Source organism: Triticum urartu, chromosome 2A (assembly GCF_056163025.1).
Source record: "Triticum urartu cultivar PI428250 chromosome 2A, HENAU_Tu73, whole genome shotgun sequence".
Lineage (NCBI taxonomy): Eukaryota > Viridiplantae > Streptophyta > Magnoliopsida > Poales > Poaceae > Triticum > Triticum urartu.
This window is the reverse complement of record NC_141874.1, coordinates 24,161,055-24,186,239: the sequence shown is the minus strand read 5'-3', so window position 1 is coordinate 24,186,239 and position 25,185 is coordinate 24,161,055. Positions and strand designations below refer to the sequence as shown.

The following is a 25,185-nucleotide window of genomic DNA, read 5'->3' as shown; positions in this document are numbered from 1 at the left end:
TCTGCATGCAATTAATATATTGCCTAAATATTAACGTGCGTTGCACGGGCGAATTTACTAGTAGTCAGAAATAGAAGAAATTAACGTTTGTTTGTCTTGGTCGCGCTCTTTCGACACAAAGAATCAACAAAATTATAACAAACATTCTTTGACAAAACAAAATAAAAAAAACCACGCCTTTAATTTAGCCTGTACAGGTTTAATGAAGTGCTAAAGAAAAAAAACATAACCCAATTTGCACCCATAGGCCTTGGCTATCCACACCCTTCTTGACACTCCCCTTCATCTTCTATGGCCCTGTCGGTCAGTACGTGCCAACCCTAACAAATCAAGGTATGACAAATGTTCCCGCAGAGTGCTTCGAAAAGTGTCATTCCGATGAGCAGCGTGATAGTGGTTGTTGTAAGCAAACTCTGCTAATGTAGTCACTAGGCGTACTCATTCATGCTCTTCGAGCCGATTGTATGGGATGTGTTCTAGCATACAGCGGGAGATGCAAGGACTACCTTGGACATTTCAACACAACTCAACAACAAGGTCCGTGTGAGTATATGAAATTATGATGCAATCAGTAGAAAAGTAATCTATCGCGTTAGTAACTTTTCACTTGATCTCTCATGGACCCACCCTCTCCCTACCATCCTCCGACAATCGAAAAAGTAGGGATTATCCCTTTAGGTTATACATGCATAAGCTTACTTGTGTCAGCACCATATTAGAAGTGAGATATCCTGATTTGAAATTCAAATTGTCCTTCATCTCTCAGAAGAAATATTTTAACTAACAACCAACCCTTTCCAAGAATTCTGATGGCTGGTGCGGGGATTTCAGGTGATAGCATGCTCTTATCTCCCAGAATTAACTTTTTGCAATGCCTGGCCATGGTTGGCAGCTTGGAATATGAATATTAGAATCCCTAACATGCATGCCGTCCCAGTGAATCGAAATGTGAGGAAACCATTGCACTGAAATTTCACGAAGATATAATGAACAACTCTAGGTCTCCTCGACATAGAGCTAGAAGGAAGAAAAGAAGCGTCGTTGTAGCCTCTGCCATTGCTCTCCTCCTTCTCCTAGATTGTGCCATTGATTCTACCAGTCACACAACAGATTTCCGTTGCCCTCTAGAGCACCAAGGTGATGGGAAAGCTCGATGGTGATGAAGGACCAACAAAGGATCAGATGCAGAGTGGGACACTACCTTGCGACCAGAGCCCGTTGGGTGGACTATGGCCACCACAAGTCAAAGAGAATGCCCAGCGAGAGCGTCGTCTTTGTGAACTTCTTCTGACAACAATTTTAGCTTTCGTCCTCGGACCTCCTCTCTAATGCCCTCACTCTACAAGGTGGAGCTGCTGAAGTTGTATCCCATGGCTATCGCTGCTTTAGTGTTTTTGTTACAAGATATGACCTAGTGCATTACCGCGTGGTACCAACATGTTAAAATGTTGGTTGGAACATATCCAGAAGGCATAGTTCTAAAACCCTTCATGATACAAAGCTAATGTAACTGCGAAAATGGAATGCCAATTAGACAACTATTTGAGCTATAGAAGATTATAGTAACTCAAACACAATTCGATTTGCTCTTTTTTTAGATGAAGGACATTTCATTGAATTGCTACAACTACATTGAAGGAATGCTCAGCCTCTGCATAGCACGATGCACACAGCCAAGAGTCCAACACAACGAAAAATAAACATCATTTGCAACGAGTTCAATTTCCTTATCTCATCATTTTTGTAGGTACCTAGCAATTAATGCTCTTTCGTATAGTACTATTATACCTCGAGCCTTGTGTTTTTTGCAGTTGATTTATTTATAAAGCCGAGCGAGAAACCTAGTTTCTACTATCTCTGTCCTGGTTTATTGCTCCCTTTAGTATTTTGTGCCAAACTTTGACTATGGATTTAATTAACAAAATGTTAGTGCATGTCACAAAGAATAGTATCATTAGGAACTATGTTCAGATACGAATCCAACGATATAATTTTTTATGTCATGTATTAACATTTTGCCAGTTAAATCTATGGTCAAATTTTGGCACAAAATACGAAAAGAACCAATAAAGCGGGGCGGAGGTAGTAGATGCACTTTTGCATATACATGTGCATAGCAATACCCATTAAATCATCTCGGAAATGGATAAAATTCATGGAAACTAAGAAAGCAAGCCGGTAAATGTTTGGGGACACATACGCTAGATGATGGATTGACAGTTCACCAAATTGCACAAACTCAGGCTTTCCAAGTTGATAGTCACTAGTAAGCTGTATTACACGTAATCATGAGAAGCTCGTCCAAGTAGTCGGCGCCGAGGTCCTCCAGCTCCACGATGGACCGCTTCTTCTTTTTCATCCCCAGGCGTGTGGCCGCATCGTTCGCTATCTCGGCCTTGCTGCGCCTTCTTCTCTTGGAGTGGCGCCGTTTGAGCGCCAGCACAGGCGAGCCGGCCACGCCTGTGCCGGTGGCGCCGAGGGCATGGAGCGACTCCTGGACGCGCTCCAGGGGGAAGTTGAGCGCCGTGGCCGCGCCCCGCGAGGAGAGCGCGGCCTGGTCATAGGCCATGGCAGCATCCTCGGCAGTGCCGAAGGTGCCTAGCCACACACGCGCGCCGCCCCGCGTCGAGTCCCGGATCTCCGCCGCGAACCGTCCCCACGGCCGCGCGCGCACGCCGATGTACGACGACGCAGCCGAGGCTGCTCGCTTCTTGGGCCGAGGACTCGTTTCCGTGCCGATCGTCTCGCCGCTGCTCATGTCGGATGGAAACGAGTCCCAGGACGAGAAGAAGGAGGAGGAGGAGGAGCTGGAAGAGGGATCACCGGCGCCCATGCAGCCGGTCTGGAATTGATTCCAAGAAGCTGGAGGGTTCTTCCGCCTTGTTTCAACCATCTCACCGCTGCTCAAGTCGTCGGATGGAAACGAGTGCAGTGACGAGATTGAGGAGCAGGAAGGATCGGTGCAGCCGGTGCAGTAGTACATGTCGCCGCCCGGCCGGTGGAAATGGTGGTGTGCTTCCTCACCTCTGTGGGTTACTATATAAAGAGAGAGAGAGAGAGAGCGAGAGAGAGAGAGAGAGAGAGAGAGAGAGAGAGAGAGAGAGAGAGAGAGAGAGCTGAGGAGCCTTGGGGTCTGATGAATTAGAAGGGAATTTTGGGTTGACAAATAGGAGTATCAGGGCGGTGCCCCTGCCAGCATCGATCAGCTCTAAAAACGACAAGCAATTGCAGTTGGGAATGCGTACGTGGGGGAGTCGTTTTCTCCGGAAAGTGTGTGTTCGATTTGGGACTTTGTGCCTGTGCCTGAAGTGGAAGGGAGCATGGCCTGACGTAGGGCGGCTGAATAAGACAAACCTCATGGGCGTCACCTCCTTGCGTTGACGAAGCTCCCTCGAAGGTGCTAGAATATATATCCCGCGCTAACTGTGTGCTCAGAAAGTTCCCATGTAGCTCAGGCTACATGAAACCTCTTATCCTCAACCCTCCAACCTTGAATATGACAATATCCATTCTTGAATATGAAGCATGCATCAAACCGTCGTCACTCATTGTTCGACTACAATGAGCAAAATCTGTTTTATATTATGTATTCCCTCTGATCCATATTATTTGTCACTCAAACGAATGTATCTAGCACCGAAAAGGAGTGTTAGAATTTTGCAAGGGATTTTCGACTGCCATGATGATTGTAGCTCATGTTGCCTTCCAATATGACATGGTTTGTTTGCGTCCCTAGATTTCCTTTTTCCGGGCAAACGGTGGACACGCTGTTTTTCATTAAGAATAATTTAGAATATACACAAGGTGGTCATACTCAAAATCCCTAGACAAAACACACGTGGACTGCTCATGTATTTAGATGACACTTTGGTGTTCGAGTGAAAGATCGTGTCTCATACGATGATGTGTCCTTGGACGCTCAAGTTAACACAACCTGATGGATTTCAGAGGTGAAAGGGTAATCCTTTGCATAGGCGATTTCAGGGCTCGAATGCAAAGCTAGTAGAATGGGTCAAGCCGCCATCCTCCCATAGCAAGCCGATCGGGTCGTGAGAATTCTGTTGTGCATGACAAGCCATGAAAATAATTTGCATTTTAGTTCTGCGTGGGTTTGGCATATTTGGAAGGAAAGATCCACTGCAAGGTGCCAATGCCGGAGTGACACGAGACTAGGACTATTGTGTCCTATATGTGATTTTTGGGGTAGGGGGGGGGGTGTTCGGGAGTAGTCATTTCTGACCGTAGAGAGGTCGTGTTGACCGGGAACCACATCTGGTTTTTTTTTCAGCCTTCTTGCTGTAAGCTGATCTTTTTCAGGTGATTGTACAGTTCTTTCCCCGTCAATGGAAAATAGAGCTCCTCCTGGTTGGAGTCAAAAAGTTCCATCGGGTTTTTCAAATCTTTGCCTCCTGATTAACCCTGTAAACACTGAAACAAAGACGAATGAAGACCGGGTCAAAACAGATCCACCGAAGACCAACACCAACCGAATCTCGCGAGATCCAACAGTGACACCCCTCCAACGCCCTCCAGCGATGCTAGACTCACCATCGAGACCGGGATAAAACGTGAAAGACATTATTCCTACTAAGAGACATCACCGCCACAACACAGCCCAACCAAGACGCTGAATCGAACAAGAACGAAGCAGTTCGACGTACTTTCATGATTCCCTTCTGACACAAACACAGACGGTTGCATGACAGGAGTAATGGTGCATCCACATGTAGGTCTATAACCTCCGTATGTAGGTTTAGCATTTTTGGTAATCAAGTGTCAATATAGTGTTGCCAATTGCCCAATTGCAGGAACTTACAAGTTAGTACATTCCATCTTATAACACTACTAATACCGGCAAAAAAAGACATTACTAATTAAGGTCACTCTCACTCCAGCAGTATTCATATGGCCAGCGGCTTGCGTAGCAACCAGGCACTCTCTCCTTAATTCACGCGGATTAACTAAGACTAAGATCTTCTGAAAATTAATACCATAACGGAGAATGATCGAGCTCCTGCGGGTCATAGAGATCGACGGCGAGAGGCTGAGGTCGACATGAGCTAGGGAAGCTTCGGAGATGCTCCCGCCTCGGGGTGTGACGTGACCAGCCGCCGGCCGGCGACACCCTTCCTACTTTTCTCTCTGACGACACTAGCCATCTCCCGGCCGCCCCAAATCGAGCCAGTGCCGTCACCGGTGGCCTAAACCACCCTGGAGAAAACAAATGATGCTCTCAGGTTCACCCGGACAATGCTGATACTGAATCGATACATTCTCATCAGGTGCAGAGTACCAGGCTGCGCTGCTGATGGATTACTAATTCCAGCAGTCAACTAGAATAACTTTGGAATTTGTGAGGCCCCAATTGCAATCCCAATATAGATAAACTAAAATCAAGGACTCTACTATACGTTATCGTGTGGAAGTGCACATTTCACCCTAGTACGTATTAAGGGTTTATATATATCCTACTTGCTCAACTGGAAGGCATCTATCATCTACTCCCTCCGTCCCATAATATATGAGACGGAGGGAGTATGTAGAACCGTTGGTGAGCTATAAAAGTTTGGTTGACTGCACATATATATTGACTTCCTTGTTCTTGCTCCATGAATTCTCTCTCTAGGTATAGTCAATCTCAATGTTCTTGGTCAGAGAAAGAAGAAACTCCCCCTTCTTCGTCTTGGTTGTGCTCCTTTGACACAAAGAACGAAAATAAATAATAACCCAATACTGTTTGGCCAACAAATTCGAAAGTATGGCATGAATCATCTGTTTATGGCTTTATCCGCTATAATTCTAATTGCTTGCGAGAGAAAAAGGAAAGCTTGCACCCCTAGCTGTATTAGTCTCCTCCCACATCCATCCTATACATAGTAAAGCAAATTGCAACGCTACAAAATTGCAATTGTAGGTCTATTTACACATGGACAAACAAAAACATGTCAATTATTTTCAAGATTGCTCATGGTATGAGTCATAACACGTAGGCTAATGATGGGTTTATAGTGTAACCAATATAAGAGGACATAAATCTGCAATTCTGTGGAGGGCGTCTAGGGTTTCGCCATGCTGCCACCATTTATTTGCTCCCATAACCCTCGGCGCCACAGAGGTTGCCATAAATAATCCCACATGTCCGCCAGTGAGGGTGGCAACCAGGTTTCAACCGCTCTACAGCTCGGGCAGCGGGTTTTCAATTTGGTTGTGGCGTCCAACCCGGCAGGGGCCTCTGCAGGTACTCACCAATCTTCTTAGTAAAGCCAGTGATGAGGCGGCCATGGGAGTGGGTCTTTGTGCGTGGGCTGCCTTAGGCCTGGGCATTCGGTATAAACCGAATTTTCAGTTTCTACCATTCGGTTAATTTTTAAATTCGGTTATCAAAGCTGGAAACCGAAAAATACTTCAGAATATGACTAACCGAAAATTCGGTTACCCGAGACATTCGGTTCGGTGTACGGTTTAGACGGTACTTGTTGTAAGTGAGGAAAGGATTTCAGTTGCGGTGTTACCTCCCCTGCGCTCTCTATTATATAGCTGACCACTTCACACGATTCTCCTTGGCCAGACGAGGTGGGACTAAACTAACCAGCACTCCAGCAGCGCCTCTGCCCTCTTCTGCTTCTGATACGTTCGTGAAAACTAGCCACAAGGGCCTCACGCTGGAAAAGAAAGCCCACGGTAACTTGGGCCTTATATGCACGTAGTTGGCTTGGCCCATGCAAAAGTCTCCACCGCTGTCGCACAAAGGCTACCTAGCGCTAGCGTGAAAACAATTCAGGCTTAGCCACACGTGAGCGCGGGAGAAGCCATCGTGAGCGCAGGCTGTTTCGGTTTCCTCGGTTAACCGTACTAAACTCTTGTACCGACCGAATTAAGTTCGGTTAGCAGACCTAAAAACCGAATTTTTCTGTAATAGCATTAAAAACCGAAAATTCGGTCTTTTCGGTTTCGGCTTCGGTTCGGTCTTCGGTTGATCGGTTTATATGCCCAGCCCTAGGCTGCCTTGTCATCCATAAGTGTCGCATCTAAAGGTTGGCGCTCTCTCCTCCTCCTCCTCCTCTGGCTCACCTCATCGGCATATCTAGCCACCAATGACCACCAATGATCCGTCTTGGATGGTGCGAGAGTGGTGTGTGGCATCGTGTCACTCTGGAGGCGCCATTTGGGGAAAGATGAGAAGCAAGTGTTTGGTGTTAAGCGTGGTAGGCGTCTAGCTGCGGCATCCACATCGAGGTACGACAAGTTTTGTGTGCTCTATTGTTTTCTTTTGTTTTGCAATCTCCTTGTGCATGCTCGGCATGTTTGACGGTATGTTGAAGTCCTTGATTCTCAACAAGAGGTGGTATAGGGTTCCCCTTCCCGGGATAGCAACATGGCAGAGGTGACGAGTAACTAGGCCAATGCACACTAGTGGGGCTCTCTGGCGATGCTTGTCGCCTTGGCTCAACCTCTCTGCGTCATATTCTTCATCGACCTCTTCCTCTAGCGTATCCCCTTTGTCATGGTCATCCATAGGCATTGGTAGTGTAGCTGACAAGGTGTGCTCATCGTGTCATGGTGGTCATGCACAGTTGTTTTGCCTTGCGGCCAAGAGGCATGTGCCTTTCCTAGTTCTAGTGTGAGCACCTCCTTTGAGCCAGTCCTGGTCATATCCCAGGTCAGGCTTTACCCTAAGATCTCAAACTTGAGCCTAGCACAACCCAAAAAATGCAGGTAGTGTCATTTTTTTCTCTATTGAACTCATTAGCTCAAATGTTTCAGAATAGATACATTATTGTGCCTATGTTTTTATCTTAAAATCCTAGTTTTAGGTGTTTGGTCATCTATTGAGTTCTCAGGCTCACGTTGTGGGCGAAAAACTAGTGCATGGGCCTGGCCCGACCATCTGGCTTTCAGGTTGCCCATGCCCAAGCCTGGCAAGAGTGGAGTGCTTGCAGCGGTTGGCATTGGCTTTGCTCCTTTAAATGGAAGTAAGGAGCTTGACCCTCTTTCTCCAGCTTCATATAGAGGAGCTATAGCTCTTCACAAGGAGGTTGGTGCTTCGAGAAAGCCGCAACTGTAACTAGTGGCATTCACTTCTCTTCAAGCTCGGTATTGGCGAAACCACGACCGAAAAAAGAAAAGGCTTCTCCGAAGGAATAGAAATAGTACGGGCGTACCTCATGGCAGATCGGCAATCGCGTTGCTTTTATTCTTTTTTTGCTGCTTGCCCGCATGTTTCAGAGGGGGTCGGCGTACGAGGGAAAAGCAAGGTGCGGTGTCTTCTTGGTTCCCTGAAGCAGGCGCCGGCAAGATCAACCTCAAAGTGGGTTGCCTGCTCCTTTGTATTTGTATAGTATTTCTTTATTCTACGATGCTCGAGAGTGTAGGGTGCCATCATCAAGTTGCACTGGATTTCCCTTTAGTTTGATTGCTCGGTTGGTGTAATGTGTTGTAGGTTGTTTGTTCGTCGTCCTTGTAGTACATATTTTTCGGCCTTTTGGGAGTATAATTGACGTTAAAAAGTTGGGCGTTTATCACGTGTAATTAATTCACCAACTGCGCAAAACCCAGGTGCTCCAACTTGAAATGGCACCGCCTCAAAGCTACCTGCAAGCCTACAACCGACGTACTCCGTACGTACTGCTACCTCGGGACGGAGGGAATAGTAACTAAGTCGTATCACACGTGATCCTGAGAAGCTCATCCAGGTAGTCGACGCCGAGGTCCTCCAGCTCCACGATGAACCGCTCCTGCGTGGCCATCGGCTTGTTCTTCCTCCTCGTGCATGTCGCCGCGTCGTTGGCTATCTCGGCCTTGCTGCGCCTCTTTCTCTTGGAGTGGCGCCGTTTGAGCGCCAGCACGGGCGATCCGCCCATGCCCGCGCCCATGGCGCCGAGCGCGCGGAGCGAGTCCTGGACGCGCTCCAGGGGGAAGTTGAGCGCCGTGGCCGCGCCCCGCGAGGAGAGCGCTGCCTGGTCGTAGGCCATGGCGGCGGCCTCGGCCGTGGCGAAGGTGCCTAGCCACACACGCGCGCCGCCCCGCGTCGAGTCCCGGATCTCCGCCGCGAAGCGTCCCCACGGACGCGCGCGCACGCCGATGTAGGCTGCTGGCTTCTTGGGCTGACTCCTTATTTCCGTGTCAATCGTCTCGCCGCCGCTCAAGTCGGACAGAAACGAGTCCAAGGACGAGAAGGAGGTGGAGGAGCAGGAGGGGTCGGCCGCGGCGCCCATGTAGTAGTACAAATCACCATGGTTGTCCATGCGTGCGTTGTCAGCCCGGCCGGTACCACGTGGAAACCGGTGGGTGTCAGTTCACTCAGTTGGCGTGCTGGCTGTGGTGGTTAGCTATAGGCTATAGCTGAGGGTGCTTTGGTTCACAAGCTGCGCGGATGGGTTAATATAGGGCAGCTAGCTGATGGAGCCTGCTGGCGGTTTGACAAGAGGAAATGAAACTTTGTGCTGACAAATAGTAGTGTATGTATACTGGAGTAATACGTAGGGCGGCGGTGGCAGTGCCACCATCGGTATCAGCTCTAAAAATGACAAGTTGGCGTGAGATGGGGGTCGTTTTCACGGCAGAAAGGGCCTTCATTTTGGGGTTGGGTAAAGGGGTGAGAGGGGCTCACGTAGGGCGGCTGGTAGGGCCCCGAGCCTCGGTGGGCGTCGCCATCGGAATATCCTGCTAATTTGGAGCTCCTCCGTCGTAGTCTCGTGGAGACGGCGAGAGGTCGACACCTAGAGAAGCTTCGCAGATGGCTCCGGGGTGATGTACATGTGACACTGACAAGCCGGCGGCGGCAGCCTCCCTCCCGACTTTCCCCTCCGACGACCGCCCCAAATCGAGCTAGCTAGTTCAGTCACCTCACCGGCCGGTAGACAAAACCGTTCAGATTAAAATCAAGGGCTGCGCTGTTTTGTAGTATCTGGTGAACGTTCTTCAGTCCACAAAACCTAACTTTGATGCTGAATTGGAAGCCATCTATGTAGAGGTGAACCAGAAAAAGTTCAGTGTTACCTTCAGAAAAAGAGAGAAAAAGAAAAAGGGTTTAGGGTTGTCCACCACAGATTGACTTTCTTGTTCTTGCTTCTTGAATTTTCCTTCCACGTATGGTCAATGTTCAACGTTCTCGGTCAGAAACAGAACAAGTCAACCCCTCTTGTTTGCCTTGGTCTTTTTCTTTTAGCGGAGTATCTATATATAGGAGGAAGAAACAAAAAAAATTACCAACATGCGTTGTATTTAATACTGTAGTACCGAATGTGTCACCAAGATAGGTTTCTTTAACAGCAAATAGTACATGAACCTCATATTTCACGAATTCACCTCCTCTAGTTTCATCGCAAGCAGCAAACGAAACCACAACCATGGGAAGTGCTTTTAAACACGAAATGAGCAGTATAGATTTTGCTTTGCGTTGCATAATCCGCTTCATTTTGGACCTATCAAGTTTTTTATTGACATACAAATTCACGATACACTCGCATTTTATATGTCGACTTTTTTTTCGACGGCGCAAGGCAGGTGCACATGTACTCCCAGAGATTATCATTTGTCATACGTAGAGCATTGAGCATTGACTGATGATAATCTACCCGGATTTTACCTACCCGGGTTCACTAGTTGCCAACAATGCTCAATGTTCTCGATCAGAAATCCAACAACGTACTAGCTCTCACTTAGACCAGAGATTATCATTTGTCAGTAATGGATATCCCAGTTACACCTCTGCCTCTGTTCGACGTACAGAGACGAGCCAGATCAAGAACATTACAAGCAGATGAATCGTAATCCAGAAGAACAAGCAAACTGCCAGAGATATCCCAAGCATCCAAACGATTTTTTATATACTACCTTGCTTACTTATTTGTTGCTGCAATATCTCTGGTGGAATTATTTTCTCAGTTTACCTAACCTGGAGAAGGGTTTGCCATGTCTATCCTGAGTCCTCACAAATGACAAATGACAAACCTCTTACACACTATTGATATTAGAGAAAAGTATACTTTTCGTCCCTCAATTTTTGGCGAAGTCTAGATTTGGTCCCTCAACTGTAAAACCGGACAACTTGCATCCTTAACTTCTAAAACCGAACAAGATTCATCCCTGGTCATGGTTTTGACCGGTTTTGGTGCTGTCCCACCCCGGTTTTGACCATGCCGACTCAAATTTGCGTACTTTTTTCAAGTCCGCGTAATGTTTTCAAATTATGGTACTTTTTCAAATGCGTGAACTTTTTTAAAATTTTGTGTACTTTTTTAAATCCGCGTACTTTTTCCAAGTTCACGTACTTTTTTCAAATCTGCGTACCTTTTGAAAGTTTCTGTAGTTTTTTCAAATTCATGTAATTTTTTAAAATTGATATACTTTTCATATTCGCGTACATTTTTTTGGAAAGAGTTCATGAATTTGAAATTTTTATGCAAACTTGAGAGAAGTACACGGATTTGTCTATTTTTTACGCAAAAATATGTTGATTTAAAAAAATCATGTAAACTTGAGACAAGTACGTGAATTTCAAAAAAAGTTCCTGGATTAGAAAAGGAACACGGATTTGAAAAAAATACATGAACTTTAAAAAGTATCCAGATTTGGAACAAGTATGTGAATTTCAGAAACAGTTCATGGATTTGAAAAACATACTTGGATTTGATAAAATTACACAAACTTGGGAAAAATACGCAGATTTGAAAAAAAATGCAAATTTAAAAAAAACATGAATTTGAAATAAGTACGTAAATTTCAAAATAGTTCATTGATTTGAAAAAAGTATGTTTCTTTTTGAAAAAAATACGTGACCTTGAAAAAACTACGTGGATTTGAAAAGTGTGTGTGTGAATTTCAAAAAGTCCACGGATATAAAAAAAGTTTCCGTGAATTTGAGTGAGCACCGGTCAAAACCGGGGTGACTCAGCACCAAAACCGGTCAAAACCGAGACCAGGGACGAACCTTGTCCGGTTTTGATAGTTGGAGGTGCAAGTTGTCCGGTTTTGGAGTTGAGGGACCAAATCTAGACTCCACGAAGAGTTGAGGGACGAAAAGTATACTTTTCTCTTGATATTACATACTGATGATGCTTCAGGTCTGTAGGATGTCGTAGAATGTGGACGGACGATTCCTTCTCTTCAGGCAGAGCTCCTGAAAGCAGGGGAAATGTTCTCAATTAACGATGGTCCAGAAGCAGACAAAGATAGTACAAAAATACTTGATGAAAATAATGTTCACACTCGTAATGATGATGCCACTGAATTCTGCTTTTCAGATTCCGTAGACATGCTAAATTTACCATGTTTCATAAATTATTGATTCTTCCCCAACATTTTTATCTGCATTAGCGTCTCTTCCCGTTAAAAATGTCTTAGAGTAATCTACAGCTTTAGTGTATTTGCGTCTGGATATAAACAAAAAAACCTACACAGCATAGTAGTGTAAATAAAGTTTTCCCAACGCCTAAACCTAACAGAGAAAGTTGGTGAATGTTCAGAGATTCACTCGGGTTCATACAAGTTTAAAAGGCACATAGACTCCTATCGAATAAGAGCGCATTCTCAGGTGGCAAATCAAAAATACAGAACCTTTATGATGAGTGTGAACAGTACCTCTACAGCCGAAGCCACCCTCAGTAAGCTAGCCTCACCCCACGGACGGCCTATCAGTTGCAAGCCGATAGGAAGGCCTTGCTTGTCATGACCAACCTGAGTACAGGACAGGAGTAGCAGCACATATATTAGCTAATAATACTTTCCCTGCATGTTTTTGAGCTATATTATACTACCAAAATTCTGAATGTTTTCCTATAATTATCTGTAAAGCTTTCATTATGTCGGAAATAACACAATCGTTTCTGAATGTACATCAGTAATGCTAAAGTTATTATTCCATACACAATCTCATAACGTTAACTACAAGATACAATAAATATTCGTCATGAGTTGTGACTTGTGGCACTACTTACCGGAACAGTTATGGCAGGAAAGCCAAGAAGATTCCCCGCAACAATGAATTGCATCAACTTAGCTGCAATAAAGAGACAGCATCAGAAACAGAAAAGAGTGTATTTGGTCTCTGTAGAAGTACCAACAATTGTACTTGGCACGTTGGCACCAAAAGAAGCATATATATAGTTTGCTTTGCAAACTGCTGAACTCATACAAACTGTATTAGATTCGTGAACTCGTGAACATACATATTGCATAGCTACTTTATACTAGTATTAGATTCCAAAAGGAAGAAATGCCGCCTGTATATTTGACTCCAACAAGGTTCTAAATAGCTTGTGATATTCCTTACGGCTTTGTGCCGTCCCACCACAAAACCATGAAACCCGTGATCTAAATAAGGAAATAGCTAGTGATAGCTCAGCCTTAGCTTTTTAGGATCTTTGCGGCTAAGGTGTGAAAATTGTGTTTATGACCTCAATCTCCCCTACAAATTTCACATATCGAGTTGTCGTTATTTTATTTTTCTTATTACAAACTTTTTTCTGTGTTAAATAACAATTGTTCCAAATCAAGATTTCAATAGTTTTTACGCAGGATGTTAGCATGGTTCAGAGCTCAGTTTGTGATAAGTTGTAAATCCACATGTTGAACGGCTAATGAAATGCATAACATAATATAGTGAAAAGAATCTACCTGATACAATATAATCAGACTCTCCTTTCAGAGCACTTGGTGGTATTCTTGGTGCAGTAATGCTGGGAAAAACAACACATCTCCTTAGTTGTTATAACTTGTGCAACCTGGTAAAATTAGGTATGCGGCATTCTAGGGAGCAAAGATAAACAGACTTATATAAGTTGCTCTGGGTAATCCCAAGTGTGAATTAGTATTGTCGATTCAGTAATTCACACATAGTATCTCGCATTTAAGTTAGAAACCACCGAGACCTCCTAATTGGCACATTCAATGCTGATTAAGCTACTTGGCCCTCGCACGCCTCTCCCGGCTCCCGCATAGGCCAGACCAACAAACCGAGTGTCCCTTTCCTTCGCTCAGTTTTTTTTTTGAACAGCTTGATCGTTCCATCAGTTCATCGGTCAACATATGCTCAAAAAAAAGTTGATCAGTCAACAGTTGACCAGTAGACCTGGTTGACCATGACTAGTTACTAGTTAACGTTGAGTTACACAAAAAATCGTGAACCTGGAAGAACCATAAAATCCAAAAAAGTTTACAAATTTTGAACGTGAAAGAGTTCATGATTTTCAAAATTTTGAAAAACTTTCATGATTTTGAAAAAACACAAATTTTGAAAATATTATGAATTTGAAAAATATTTGCAAATTTCAAAAAAGTTCATGATCTTACAAAAGTTCATGAAATTTGGAAATGTTCCCAAAATTGGAAAAATTTCACGAATTCAAAAAAGTTCAAGTATTCATAAAAGTTCACAAAAAATTGAAAGAATTTCGTTAATTTGAAAAGGCTGACGAAATTTGGAAAAATGTTCCCGAATTTGAGGAAACCTCATGGCTTGGAAAAGTTCATAATTTGAAAAAACTTCACAAAAAGGAAAAGAGTTCATGAATTCGAAAAAATCTTAAACTTTAAAAAAGTTCACAACATTTTGAGAAAAGTTCATGAATTTGAAAAGGTTCTCACATATAAAAACAATGAAAAACAGATAAAACCAACAAAAACAGTCTAGAAAACTAAAAAAACCAGCTGGAAGCTTCCAAAGCTTCCCAAAACCGGCCTGGGAGGCTTGGAAAAGTTCATAATTTGAAAAAACTTCACAAAAAGGAAAAGAGTTCATGAATTCGAAAAAATCTTAAACTTTAAAAAAGTTCACAACATTTTGAGAAAAGTTCATGAATTTGAAAAGGTTCTCGCATATAAAAACAATGAAAAACAGATAAAACCAACAAAAACAGTCTAGAAAACTAAAAAAACCAGCTGGAAGCTTCCAAAGCTTCCCAAAACCGGCCTGGGAAGCATCACAAAATCCGGGAGCAGAGGGAGCTTCTTGCTCGTCTTAGTTGGGCTGGCCTATTTATATAGCACAGAAGGGGAAGGGGTGGGGAGCCCCTATATTTCGCGGGAGTCCCTACCTGACGCTCGTTAGCGTGAAAAGGACGAGCTTTCGCGCAGGCGCGAACTGAATGGGCCGGCCCATTCGATGGCGTTGTAGCGAGAGGCTACTTAAATATAAAAGAACAAAAAATGCCATACCGAGGAATATAACTGGAAACCTGGCAACCACGAGTAACCGTTCTTCACCAGTTGAACTACTAAGCATTTCTGGTGAGTTCATCGCGCAATTTTATTTAAACTCAATGCCGTGACAGATCCAGAAAAAATACAAAAAAATTCAACCATTGAACATTTTTGTAAATATACAACGTTCAATTTTTAAATAGATAAAGAACATTTTTGGATACATGCTGAACAATTTTGAAATACACATTGAATATTTTTGTGATATACGCTGAATATTTTGTTAAATATACATAAAATATTTTTGTAAATATACACTGAAAAATTTTTAACTACACATTGAACACTTTTGTGATATAAGCTGAACAATATTGAAATAGAAATTGAACATTTTTTTGATATATGTTGAACAATTTTTATATATACATTGTACATTTTTAATATACGCTGAACAATTGTGATTTTTTTATAAAAACCGTTTTTTACAATTGTGGACAAGTTTTGAAATCATGAACAAAATTTGGAATTTCGAACATTTCTTAAAACATAGAATGAAAATAAAAACGAAAAAACATAAAAGAAAGGGAAAGAAAAAATAAAATAAATAGAAAACAGAAACAGAAGAAAACAAGAAAAACAGAAAACCAGTAAAAGAAAAAAACATGAAATAAATCGGTCCAGGGAACCCTCTAGAAGGTTCCCAAAACCGTTTGCCTGGCCCTGCTTCAACGCAAGAAATGGGCCGGCCCGTTTGCACTGCTCGCTCGTGCGCTTCAGCGGAAGCGGAGCAGATGGACGCACGCGAGCGTCAAATAGGGTTCGCCATATTTCGCCTCCAGCGAGTCCACCTTCCAACTCCCTGAAGGGGCGAGCGAGACAGGCCGGCCCACGCGCGGCAGGCCACAGCCCCATTTTTCTATTTGTTTTTTATATTCTCTTTTTCTGCTTTCTTTTTGTCATTTTTATACTTTCAAATATTCTAAATGTATATGTTACAAAAAAACTCCACAAAAAATATTTGAAAAATGTTAAATAAATATATGAAAAATGTTGAACAAGCACTCAAAAAATGTGGAATGTATATAGGAAAAATATTTTTCATGTATTAAAAAATGATGAAATTTTTTTATCATCTACATAAAAATGTTAATCAAGCATTTGAAAAAATAATGTTGAACAAGTATTTTAAAAGTGTTAATCGGGCATTTGGGAAATGTTAAATGTGTATAGAAAAAATGTTGACCATGTATTAATAAAGTAATGAAACAAATTGTACATAAAATTGTTAATCAAGCATTTGAAAAAATGTTGAACAAGTATTTGAAAAAAATTAATCAAACATTTAAAAAATGTTAAATGTGTGTAGAAAAAATGTTAACCATGTATTAAAAAAGGTGAATTTTTTTGATCATGTATATAAAAATATCAATCAACCGTGCATTGCACGTAACATCAAGATGCATTTGTATGAGTAGTTTATCTTGTGAAAGAAAAGGATGAACGAGGGAAGACCTTATTTATAAATGTGGAGAGGGGTGTGGGTATCTTTTTGTAAAATTGTCATACTTTCCTTTCTATCCATCAGATATAAGTCGGACGCCTATATTGCAGGATGGAAGGCATATCATCATTACCAACTCTGTTTTTTATAAGAGTAGAAAAAAAAAGGCACGTGAGTTGCACGAAACATTAAGATACATTTATATGATTAGTTTATCTTGTGGGAGACGAGGATGAACGAGGGAAGGCCTTATCTGCAAATGTGGAGAGGGATGCGGGTATCTTTTTGCAAAATTGTCATAGTTTGCTTTCTATCCGTTAGATATAGATCGGACGGTCTATATTACAGTATGGCAGGCACACCATGTGACCATGATCACCAACTCAGTTTTTTACAAGAGTAGAGATATTGAACAAGTGTTTCAAAAAATGTTAATCAAGTGTTTGGTAAATGTTAAATGTGTATAGAAAAAATATTAATCATGTCATAAGAAAATGTTAATTTTTTATTTCAGAACTTTTAATTAAACTTTTAAAAAATATAAAAAAATGTATTAAAAATATTGACCATTTATTAAAAAATGGTAATCTTTTATTTGAAAATTTTTAATTAAGCATTTGAAAATATAAAAATGTCTATGCAGAAAATGTTGACCATGTATTACCAAAATATTAAATTTATATTGAAAAAATGTTCGATGTGTATTAGAAAAATGTTGTTGACATATATAAAAAATGTTGAATAATAACCAAAAGAACAAAGAAAACCAAAAAATAACAAAATGAAAAATAAAATGAAAAAAATGAAGAACCAAAATGCAAAAAAGAATGAAAAAAAAAACGGAGAAGTGCCGACACCAGAGACCAATGACCAAGCACCTCTCTCTCGATCCCAACAATCAGAAAACTAGGTCGCTTAGAACCACTAACCATCTACTCAAAGCTAGAAGCAGAATTTTCCTCGTGCACTAGCCTCTTTGACTAGATGAAAACAAGTACCAAGGAGGAAGCATGCATATACACTATTAGCATAAATGACTAAGATGATATAAAATGTCTATGGACCGATTGTAATAAACTTCAAAATCTTTTACCCGGTTGTAGGGGTTGCTATGACGTCAACCTTCCTGAAAGCTTCCATGTGATAGTACATCATCCTTCTCCTGTATAAGCCATGGATACGGTAAGCACACAACTGGCAGAACGTCTGCCGTGGGGAAAAGAAATATATACTTGATAGTCGCCAGTTCATATCCCAGACTTAATTAATTTGTCATACAACAACTACATGTCATGTGATTTATAAAAACACCTCAATGTCACGATTTGTGCAACAGGCAGCAGATATAGGAATTTTAGTAACTCGGTATATGTCACAAACTAGGATGCCCAAATGGACTTCTCTAAAAATCATGTATGGAGTCTAGTCAAGACATGGTAGCTTTTAAAGAAAATAATAAGAAATTTGAGTTAGCAGCACTTTCTGGTAGCAGATAAGGATAAAATTGAAGCTACACATCTTCTAGCAGCTACTGATGTACTGTTTCTTAGTAAAAAAATGTCCACACAATTAATACACAATAAGTCAATAAGTATGCCCCATCACCTGGCGTTACGTATGCTTTGTAATGCATGTCCTTTTTGTACTTGTCTATAATCTCCAATTTGTTTTCAAAGTAAAATGATAAAGAAAGAACTAACTAAAATAAGACATATATGTAGGATATGTCATATTAGAATAATTCAGTTAGATGGAATTGTAATTGAGTTTGTAATTTAGCAATAACTAGGGTTATTACTAGAAATAATAGGTATTGTCAAATTAAATCCAACTAAAATGCACTGGATAAGGGCTTGTGGAAACCTGTGGGATCATTAGATACATTCGTTTCTTATTAGCTTAATTGGTCATCTTTCTGTGTTACCTGGAAAAATTCTTACAATCTAAATAGGTTTTATTTTATCTTTCTTATCTACAATCACAGTCAACATGGTTCTAAAAGAACTTCCAAGCTCTGAATAAGACTGCATGACGAGAAAACCTCCTTCATACTCATGAACAAGTCCTGTAATGGATAAATGGATCAGCCACATTTATACTCATATTCACCTCAGACGTTGAGAAGCAACATAATCTGCTGAAGTGAATGACCCAAAAAGTGCCAAACTTCCTCGAGTATCTAACGTCATTTCAGTTCGCCTCCTGGAAGATAGTATAGTGAGATTGATAGTACGGAATAGTAAAGACTAAATAAAAATAATATTTCCAGTCTCTCAGGGACCAAAAATTTCAAGTTCTACCTCCTATTGACAGAAACAAAATTGATAACTCATGCTAATAGCAGTATGGAGAATCCGATATTTGTGTTGATAGATATAGATAGGTACCCTTCTTGGTAATGAGCATTCAGCTGGCAGAATCCTTCTGAGCCAATAGTGACAAGATGGGCAGTACGCATCTCCAAAAGCTCTGGTAATATTATCTCTTCTATCTTGAAAAATGTTAAACAATACTAGTCAGCTGAGATGTCAAAAAACAACAAAATATGCATATATATATATATATATAGTAGATCCCACATCATCAGAAAAGGCATCTCGTCATAATCATTTAGCCGGTGGGAAAAATTAAGCTTAACTATTTCTGCTTGTTGGATGCCTAAAAACTCTAAATGATACAGATCAGTTAAAACTTACAGGAATTGCTAACAATAGTAAGATGGACATTTTTCTAATTAACACTTCGCAATTGTTTTGACACAACCATCAATAGAACTATGGTACTAGTTATTGGTGAGCACAGAAGCATTCACCTTACACATGGAAATCTTATTAATGAGAAAATGCCTTCATCTAAAGAAGAGATTGTACATTCAAAGGTACAACACCTAAACAGTTGGTATAAATAGTCATAAGAGTAATACAATAATATAAGATATGTTGCGGTAGAAATGGCCATACCTGACATCCGAAGGTGTTGCGCAGGAGGCTAAGTGCATCCTCACATGTATTTGAGATCTCAATATCAGAAACATCATGAAACCACTGAAAAGGCCAAGTTTATATAAGAAAAATTACATATGTACAAAGATAATATTTCATGTTAAAAATTGTACCTCTGTGTATTTTCCCACTTTCACTGATTGCAGGATATCGTTGTTCTCAGAGGACACCAAGTTAGGAACACACAGCGGCAACTGTACAGCAAACAAGGGAAAGAGATGTAGAAGTTGTGAGCCTGATAGGATGCAATAAGGTTAGATTTAGATCATAAGTTATGATCCATCCTGGGTAATAATGGAGAAGGTTAACATATGACTGTTGCTATATTATGATTACCGTCCTGTGGAGCTTCAAATTTTACATTTCATTTCAGAAAAAATAATCACATTCTTGTTTCACACAATTCATTAATGCTGACATTTGTACTGCTTCACATTTAAAAAAACTGACTAGTATAGTGCAATGACGTAGAAGTGACATGAAAGACATTTTAGAGTTTGTTCAACATGCATTTCAATGTTTCTCGTACTTAACAAATGGGAAGTGTTAAAACAGGAAATGTCTTACAGGTCTCAGAGTAAGCTTATCCATAGGTCTACAGCCTGCAAGTGCAGAATACCTGAAATGCCATACGACTAGGTGTAACATTGTAAGTAGTAAATAGATGAAGTACAAGCAGAGAGTGTTCACTGTTGAGTATTTATAAATGACAAGTATTCAGTTGTACCCACTACCCATGAGGTAGTTAAATTTATATCTCATATCATTAACGTAAATAAGAGAGTTGACAAACTTCGACGTTGCCAACAAGATGGCTAAACAGGTTTATGCAACCTCACGATCTCATTTAGCAAGCCAAACTACTTACACTAGCATAGAATCCTCCACCGATGCTGTAAGAGGTGAAGCAACTGCAGCAGTCCCAGCATCGCAAAGCACCCTGCAAATAAGATATATAATTATGCATACTCACAATCTATCTATTATTTATATACTAAAACAAAGGGTAAAAAGCCATCACATTCGTTCACATAGGCTAAAAATATATGCTCTGTAGATTTAGATTATAATGGTTGATATTAAAAGGTGTAAAGTTACTGAGAACAACTTCACATACAAATTTTGTCACCACGTACAAGATGCAACCACAAATAACATGTATGTATTAGTATCCGATATGAGCACAACAAACCAATCAGAAAAAACATGCATATTTGTATCCGATACGAGCCTCTCAAACCAATCATAGCTAGCAGTTTGGGCTGGCTTTAGGCACTCAAATGCAGGAGGAGAGAAAAAAACAAAAATGACGTTGGTATGGCTTTGGGCACTCAAATGCAGTTTGGGCCCAAGCAATACGGTTTGAGCTGGCTAATGGGCACGTGCAACACCATATGGGTTGAGAAATTAAACATGCTGGGCATTTGAGTGTGTGGGAGCATAGTGCAAATGAGATTGCAAAAATTAAACTAAAATAAATCTATAAAAGATGACTAAGCCATGTAATTTACATGGGCTGTAACAAGATCAAATCAAACACAAATATCTATTATTAATCCTAATGGCAAGTCAAATAAATCCAATGCTCAAAACGTATTCCCTTCATACTATCCTAATTTGAAAAAACACGTAACACTCATGTAAAAAATAGCCACGCAAATGTGCAGGGCAACACACATCTTTGGCCCTTAGTGGTATATGTAAAAAATATTTGCATTGGTCATGTAAAATTAATATCACTTTATTCAAATTATACTAATACTTTATAATTTTATATACAAACACATTTTTATTAAAAGTAACTGCCAAAGGTATGCATCGAATATCATGTCAAAATCTAAAAGACAAATGTAACAATACATAGGAAACAACCGAATAAAAAAATCAATGTATTTTATATGAAACTCAAAATAATAAATAAGGAAAATAGATTTTGTGAAACACCCTGTAGAGTCAATAAATAACTATTTGATAATAACATTTAAATAGAAATTAGCACTTGGGTTCATTATATGAAATTAAACAAGTTGGCATTTTGATTTACATCTGATGACATGAAATATTTAGCGACCGGGTTGACAAGCTCAAGATATTTTCTGAACTTTGGTTTTAATATATGAAAAATATCTGGTTTGATCAAACTAAATCAATATCATTTTATCCATCACGGATATTTTTCACAGTACTGTAACATAGTATAATTTATGCAAGCATGAGTGGTCTGTTGAAGTGTATATGTGGATTTTCTAGCCCTTCTCATCAGTTCAGACCTTCAGTTGTGTTGCCTAATGCATGAAGCTTAATATGGTATCAAAGTAGCAAAGCAAGTGCTAGTAGTACATATCAAGTAGGAACTTCTCTTAGTTACCCGGTCATATCTGTGCGCCTGAATGTTGTCTTCAAACCAACAATGCCACATAGGGAGGATGGTATTCGAACTGAGCCTGTAAGAAAGAAAAGGTCCCAATTAGAGACTAGTATTGAAAATAATGTAGTGTCAATGAATGTCACAGCTCTATATGTACAAACCTCCGGCGTCTGTTCCAATCGCTGCTGAGCATAACCCTGATGAGACAAGTGCAGCTGGACCAGATGAAGAAGCACCGGTATATCTATCGATTGAATGTGGATTTCTTACTGTCCTGCAACAAATAATTATGAAATTGCGAAGATAAAGTAGCAAACATCAGAACATAAGTAGACTGGATGAACAATATTGGATGACTGCAAATTCCAAATCTGTTTTCCATTTCTTTTTCATAATGTGATGGTTTCTGATGATACTGCTAGAGCATAATGTTTGTAGGCATCCGAGAGTTATGATTCCTTGTCAAGCTTTACAATTACTCAGCTGAGTTTGCTTCTAGGAAATAGCTAACAAATATTATAGTTCCCCTTTTCCTTTACAAAACTTAGGCAAAGCAAAAGAATCACCTAGACGTTGTTGGACATTCATGTTTGCAGCATTTCAGGGGAAAAAAAGGAGAAAAGAAATTTAATCCGGTAACACTCGAGTTCCACCAAGTCAACATGTATAGATGAAAACATGACTTAAGTTTTAACACCTCCAATAAAATTCATGTGTCCCTAGACTCCATGTAACTATGTAAGTAAGCATTTTGATCATAACTAACAGCCACTCAATTATTAACCGTACCCATAGTTTGGATTGTTTCCTGTGACCCCAATGCCTAGCTCGTGCATATTTGCTTTCCCAATAAAAATCACTCCACATTTCCGTAAACGAGCAACTAAGACTGCGTCTTTCTCCACAGGGCGGATTTTGTCGAAAAATGTGGTAGCACCTGAATCCAAAAAGAGGAACATAATATAGAATGTGTTTCTCGGACAGAGCCAAAAAATGGCTACTTCAGTCGAGTGAACTAACTCTTTGATGGATATGGGAAGCAGTCAATGTCATCCTTAATGGCGAAAAAGATCCCATCCAAAACAGAAATCGGGCTTCCTGTGCACAAGAAGCAACATATATCAAGAAAACAGGATAGAGGTAAATGGAGTTCTTGCACCTGTTGTGTGTTCATTTCAACAATGATTGACTAAAGCAGCAAAGATAGGTTCGGCGTAAACCTTGCTCAAATCTCTTTGTGGAAGCATTAGCTTGCTTCCTCAGGTCATCAGCGTCAAAATAGATCAGCATTGGCATCGGAGGCTTCTTATTGTTCCACTCTTCCACGCCCGCAATGACATGCTCCGCAACCTACCCAACAGACAAGATTAACACCACAAATGCAAGGAGAGCAAACAATGTTCAGTACATTACATTCCAGATCCAGTGAGCTACTCACAGCTGACGGTGTCGTGATCCCAGACCGGTACGCGTGTGCAAAGTCACGGATCTTCCAGTAGAGAAAGGGATTTTTCTCATAAGACGATGTGAAACGCCCGGACGGGTCGTATGGAGTGAGGCACTGCAGTGCTTCCTCCACTCTCTCCACAGGGTCCCTGTCTTCCCCCAGGATCACAACCCCCTGCTCCGGCTCTGGCAAATTAGGAGCAGCAGCAGTTAATAATAATACAGCTTTTTTTTCCATTTTGTTCAACCGTGCATATAACTTTCACATGATTAGGAAAGATGCAGTAGGAAGTTGTCGTCCTGTTTCTAGTCAAAAAGAATGTAAAAACAGGGTGGTGCTTGAAAATATCTGCTGCGACATCTGAGTAACTGAATTGAGGAAATTGTTTTTTAGACGAAACTGAGCAAATTATTCATGTGGGATTGTGCTTCTGCAGCATACATTCATGTTTCTCTGCCTTTCTTCAGTTTCAGCAGAACTTTTTCTCTCTTTTTTTTGCGAAAAGTTTCAGTAGAACCTGACTGAATGAAAGAAGTAGAACATCTATCTCAACTTCTCAACCATACAAAATCCAAGAAGACCAAAATTCAGTAGAACTTGACTGAATGAAAAGTTTCTCATAGCTGCTTTTGCTTGTACACACACAGAGACAGAGGATTTTTTTTTTTTTGAGAAATACAGAGACAGAGGATATGACTGTCGTACGTACCCTGCGGCGGGAACTCCGGGAAGAACATGGGCCGGTCGGGGATCACCGTGTGCTGCAGCATCTGCTCGCTTGTCCCCCGGGCAAGACCAGAGTTGTGCTGAGTGCACCGGAAGCAAAATAATCTGAAACAAAATAGAAACTGGCAATGAAGGAGGAGGACCTGCGTCATGTTGTTCTGCTTCTTGAGGACGGAGGTGACGATGGGCCCGAGGAGCGGCGACTCGAGGAGCCAGACGAAGGCCCGGAGCGGGAACCCCGTGAGGCGCGGCGCCCGCAGCAGCAGCGGCTCGTACCGCGCGGCGGAGATGTCCACCTCCTCCACCGGCGCCATCGCCTTCACCTTGCCGCCCATCTCCTCCGTTCCCCTCTCTCCGCGGCAGAGGCAGAGGCAGAGTAAATGCGAGGCTTCAAGCGCGCGGCCGCGGCCGGAACTAGGGAGGGAGGAGTGGGTTTACGGGGGATGGTGGCCGTGGGGGCTGGAGACGACGACGAAGGAGGGGGAGGGTGGCGAGAAAATAATGGGCGTTGTTGCCCCTTGCCAGCCGGGGTACGTACTACGTAGTACTGGGACTGTGCACACGTAAATGTGCCAGCGATTCAGTGGACTCCGGCGACAAGACGATAAATTTTGCCTCCGGGACCGCCCAAGATCTCTGACATGAGCCAAATTATTTTTTTTCCCACATTCCACGCTAGGGCAACTTCAATGTGAATCACCAAAATGGATATCATCAAAATATCGGGGCACCGGCTATGTTGTACTCTCTTTGTCCCATAATATGTGTTGTTTTTGGCAACACTGGATGTAGTGTCAAAAACGCTCTTCCATTATGGGATGGAGCGAGTAGTATCTAGTGAACGTTCATTAGTCGCACACACTTAAATTTGATGCTGAATTGGGTGGCCTCTATGCAAATGTGAACTCCTGGTGAACTAGAAAATGTTCAGGGTTGTGTGCCACAGACTGACTTACTTGTTCTTGCTTCTTGAATTTTCCTTCCACGTATGGTCAATGCT

At 41.4% G+C, this 25,185-nt stretch overlaps 1 protein-coding gene and 2 pseudogenes across 2 annotated transcripts; all 3 read right to left on the bottom strand.

The window, feature by feature from the left end:
- Nucleotides 1–2,202: 2,202 nt before the first annotated feature.
- LOC147983081 (ethylene-response factor C3 pseudogene) lies at nt 2,203–3,115 on the bottom strand (annotated as a pseudogene).
- Nucleotides 3,116–8,500: 5,385 nt separating this feature from the next.
- On the bottom strand, nt 8,501–9,771 carry LOC125540706 (ethylene-responsive transcription factor 15 pseudogene; annotated as a pseudogene).
- An 864-nt stretch (nt 9,772–10,635) lies between these two features.
- On the bottom strand, nt 10,636–24,715 carry LOC147983080 (fatty acid amide hydrolase-like). 2 transcript variants are annotated; one of them, XM_048698256.2, is made up of 19 exons: nt 24,329–24,715; nt 24,169–24,229; nt 23,451–23,644; nt 23,233–23,362; nt 23,033–23,110; nt 22,802–22,949; nt 22,174–22,286; nt 22,013–22,088; nt 20,513–20,584; nt 20,212–20,263; nt 19,758–19,838; nt 19,603–19,686; nt 19,030–19,133; nt 18,752–18,844; nt 17,736–17,804; nt 13,618–13,679; nt 12,939–13,000; nt 12,583–12,678; nt 10,636–12,121 (listed from the first exon to the last, which is right to left on the bottom strand). In XM_048698256.2, the coding sequence occupies exons 1-19, from the start codon at nt 24,518–24,520 to the stop codon at nt 12,062–12,064; spliced, it is 1,827 nt and encodes a 608-aa protein (XP_048554213.2). In that variant the 5' UTR covers nt 24,521–24,715; the 3' UTR covers nt 10,636–12,061. The 2 variants fall into 2 exon arrangements, with proteins under 2 accessions (XP_048554213.2, XP_087398951.1); XM_087542825.1 differs by lacking the exon at nt 10,636–12,121 and adding an exon at nt 12,169–12,309.
- Between the last annotated feature and the right edge of the window lie 470 nt (nt 24,716–25,185).

What these genes read in the sequence shown, in the direction of transcription:
- LOC147983080 (XM_048698256.2), bottom strand. Translation starts at nt 24,520, where the DNA reads ATGGGCGGCAAGGTGAAGGCGATGGCGCCGGTGGAGGAGGTGGACATC. An exon ending in GGAAACAATCCAAACTATGG is followed by an intron (nt 22,287 to 22,801) that starts GTACGGTTAATA and finishes TATTTGTTGCAG; the next exon opens with GACAGTAAGAAATCCACATT. An exon ending in ATAGCAACCCCTACAACCGG is followed by an intron (nt 13,680 to 17,735) that starts GTAAAAGATTTT and finishes TGTTTTTCCCAG; the next exon opens with CATTACTGCACCAAGAATAC.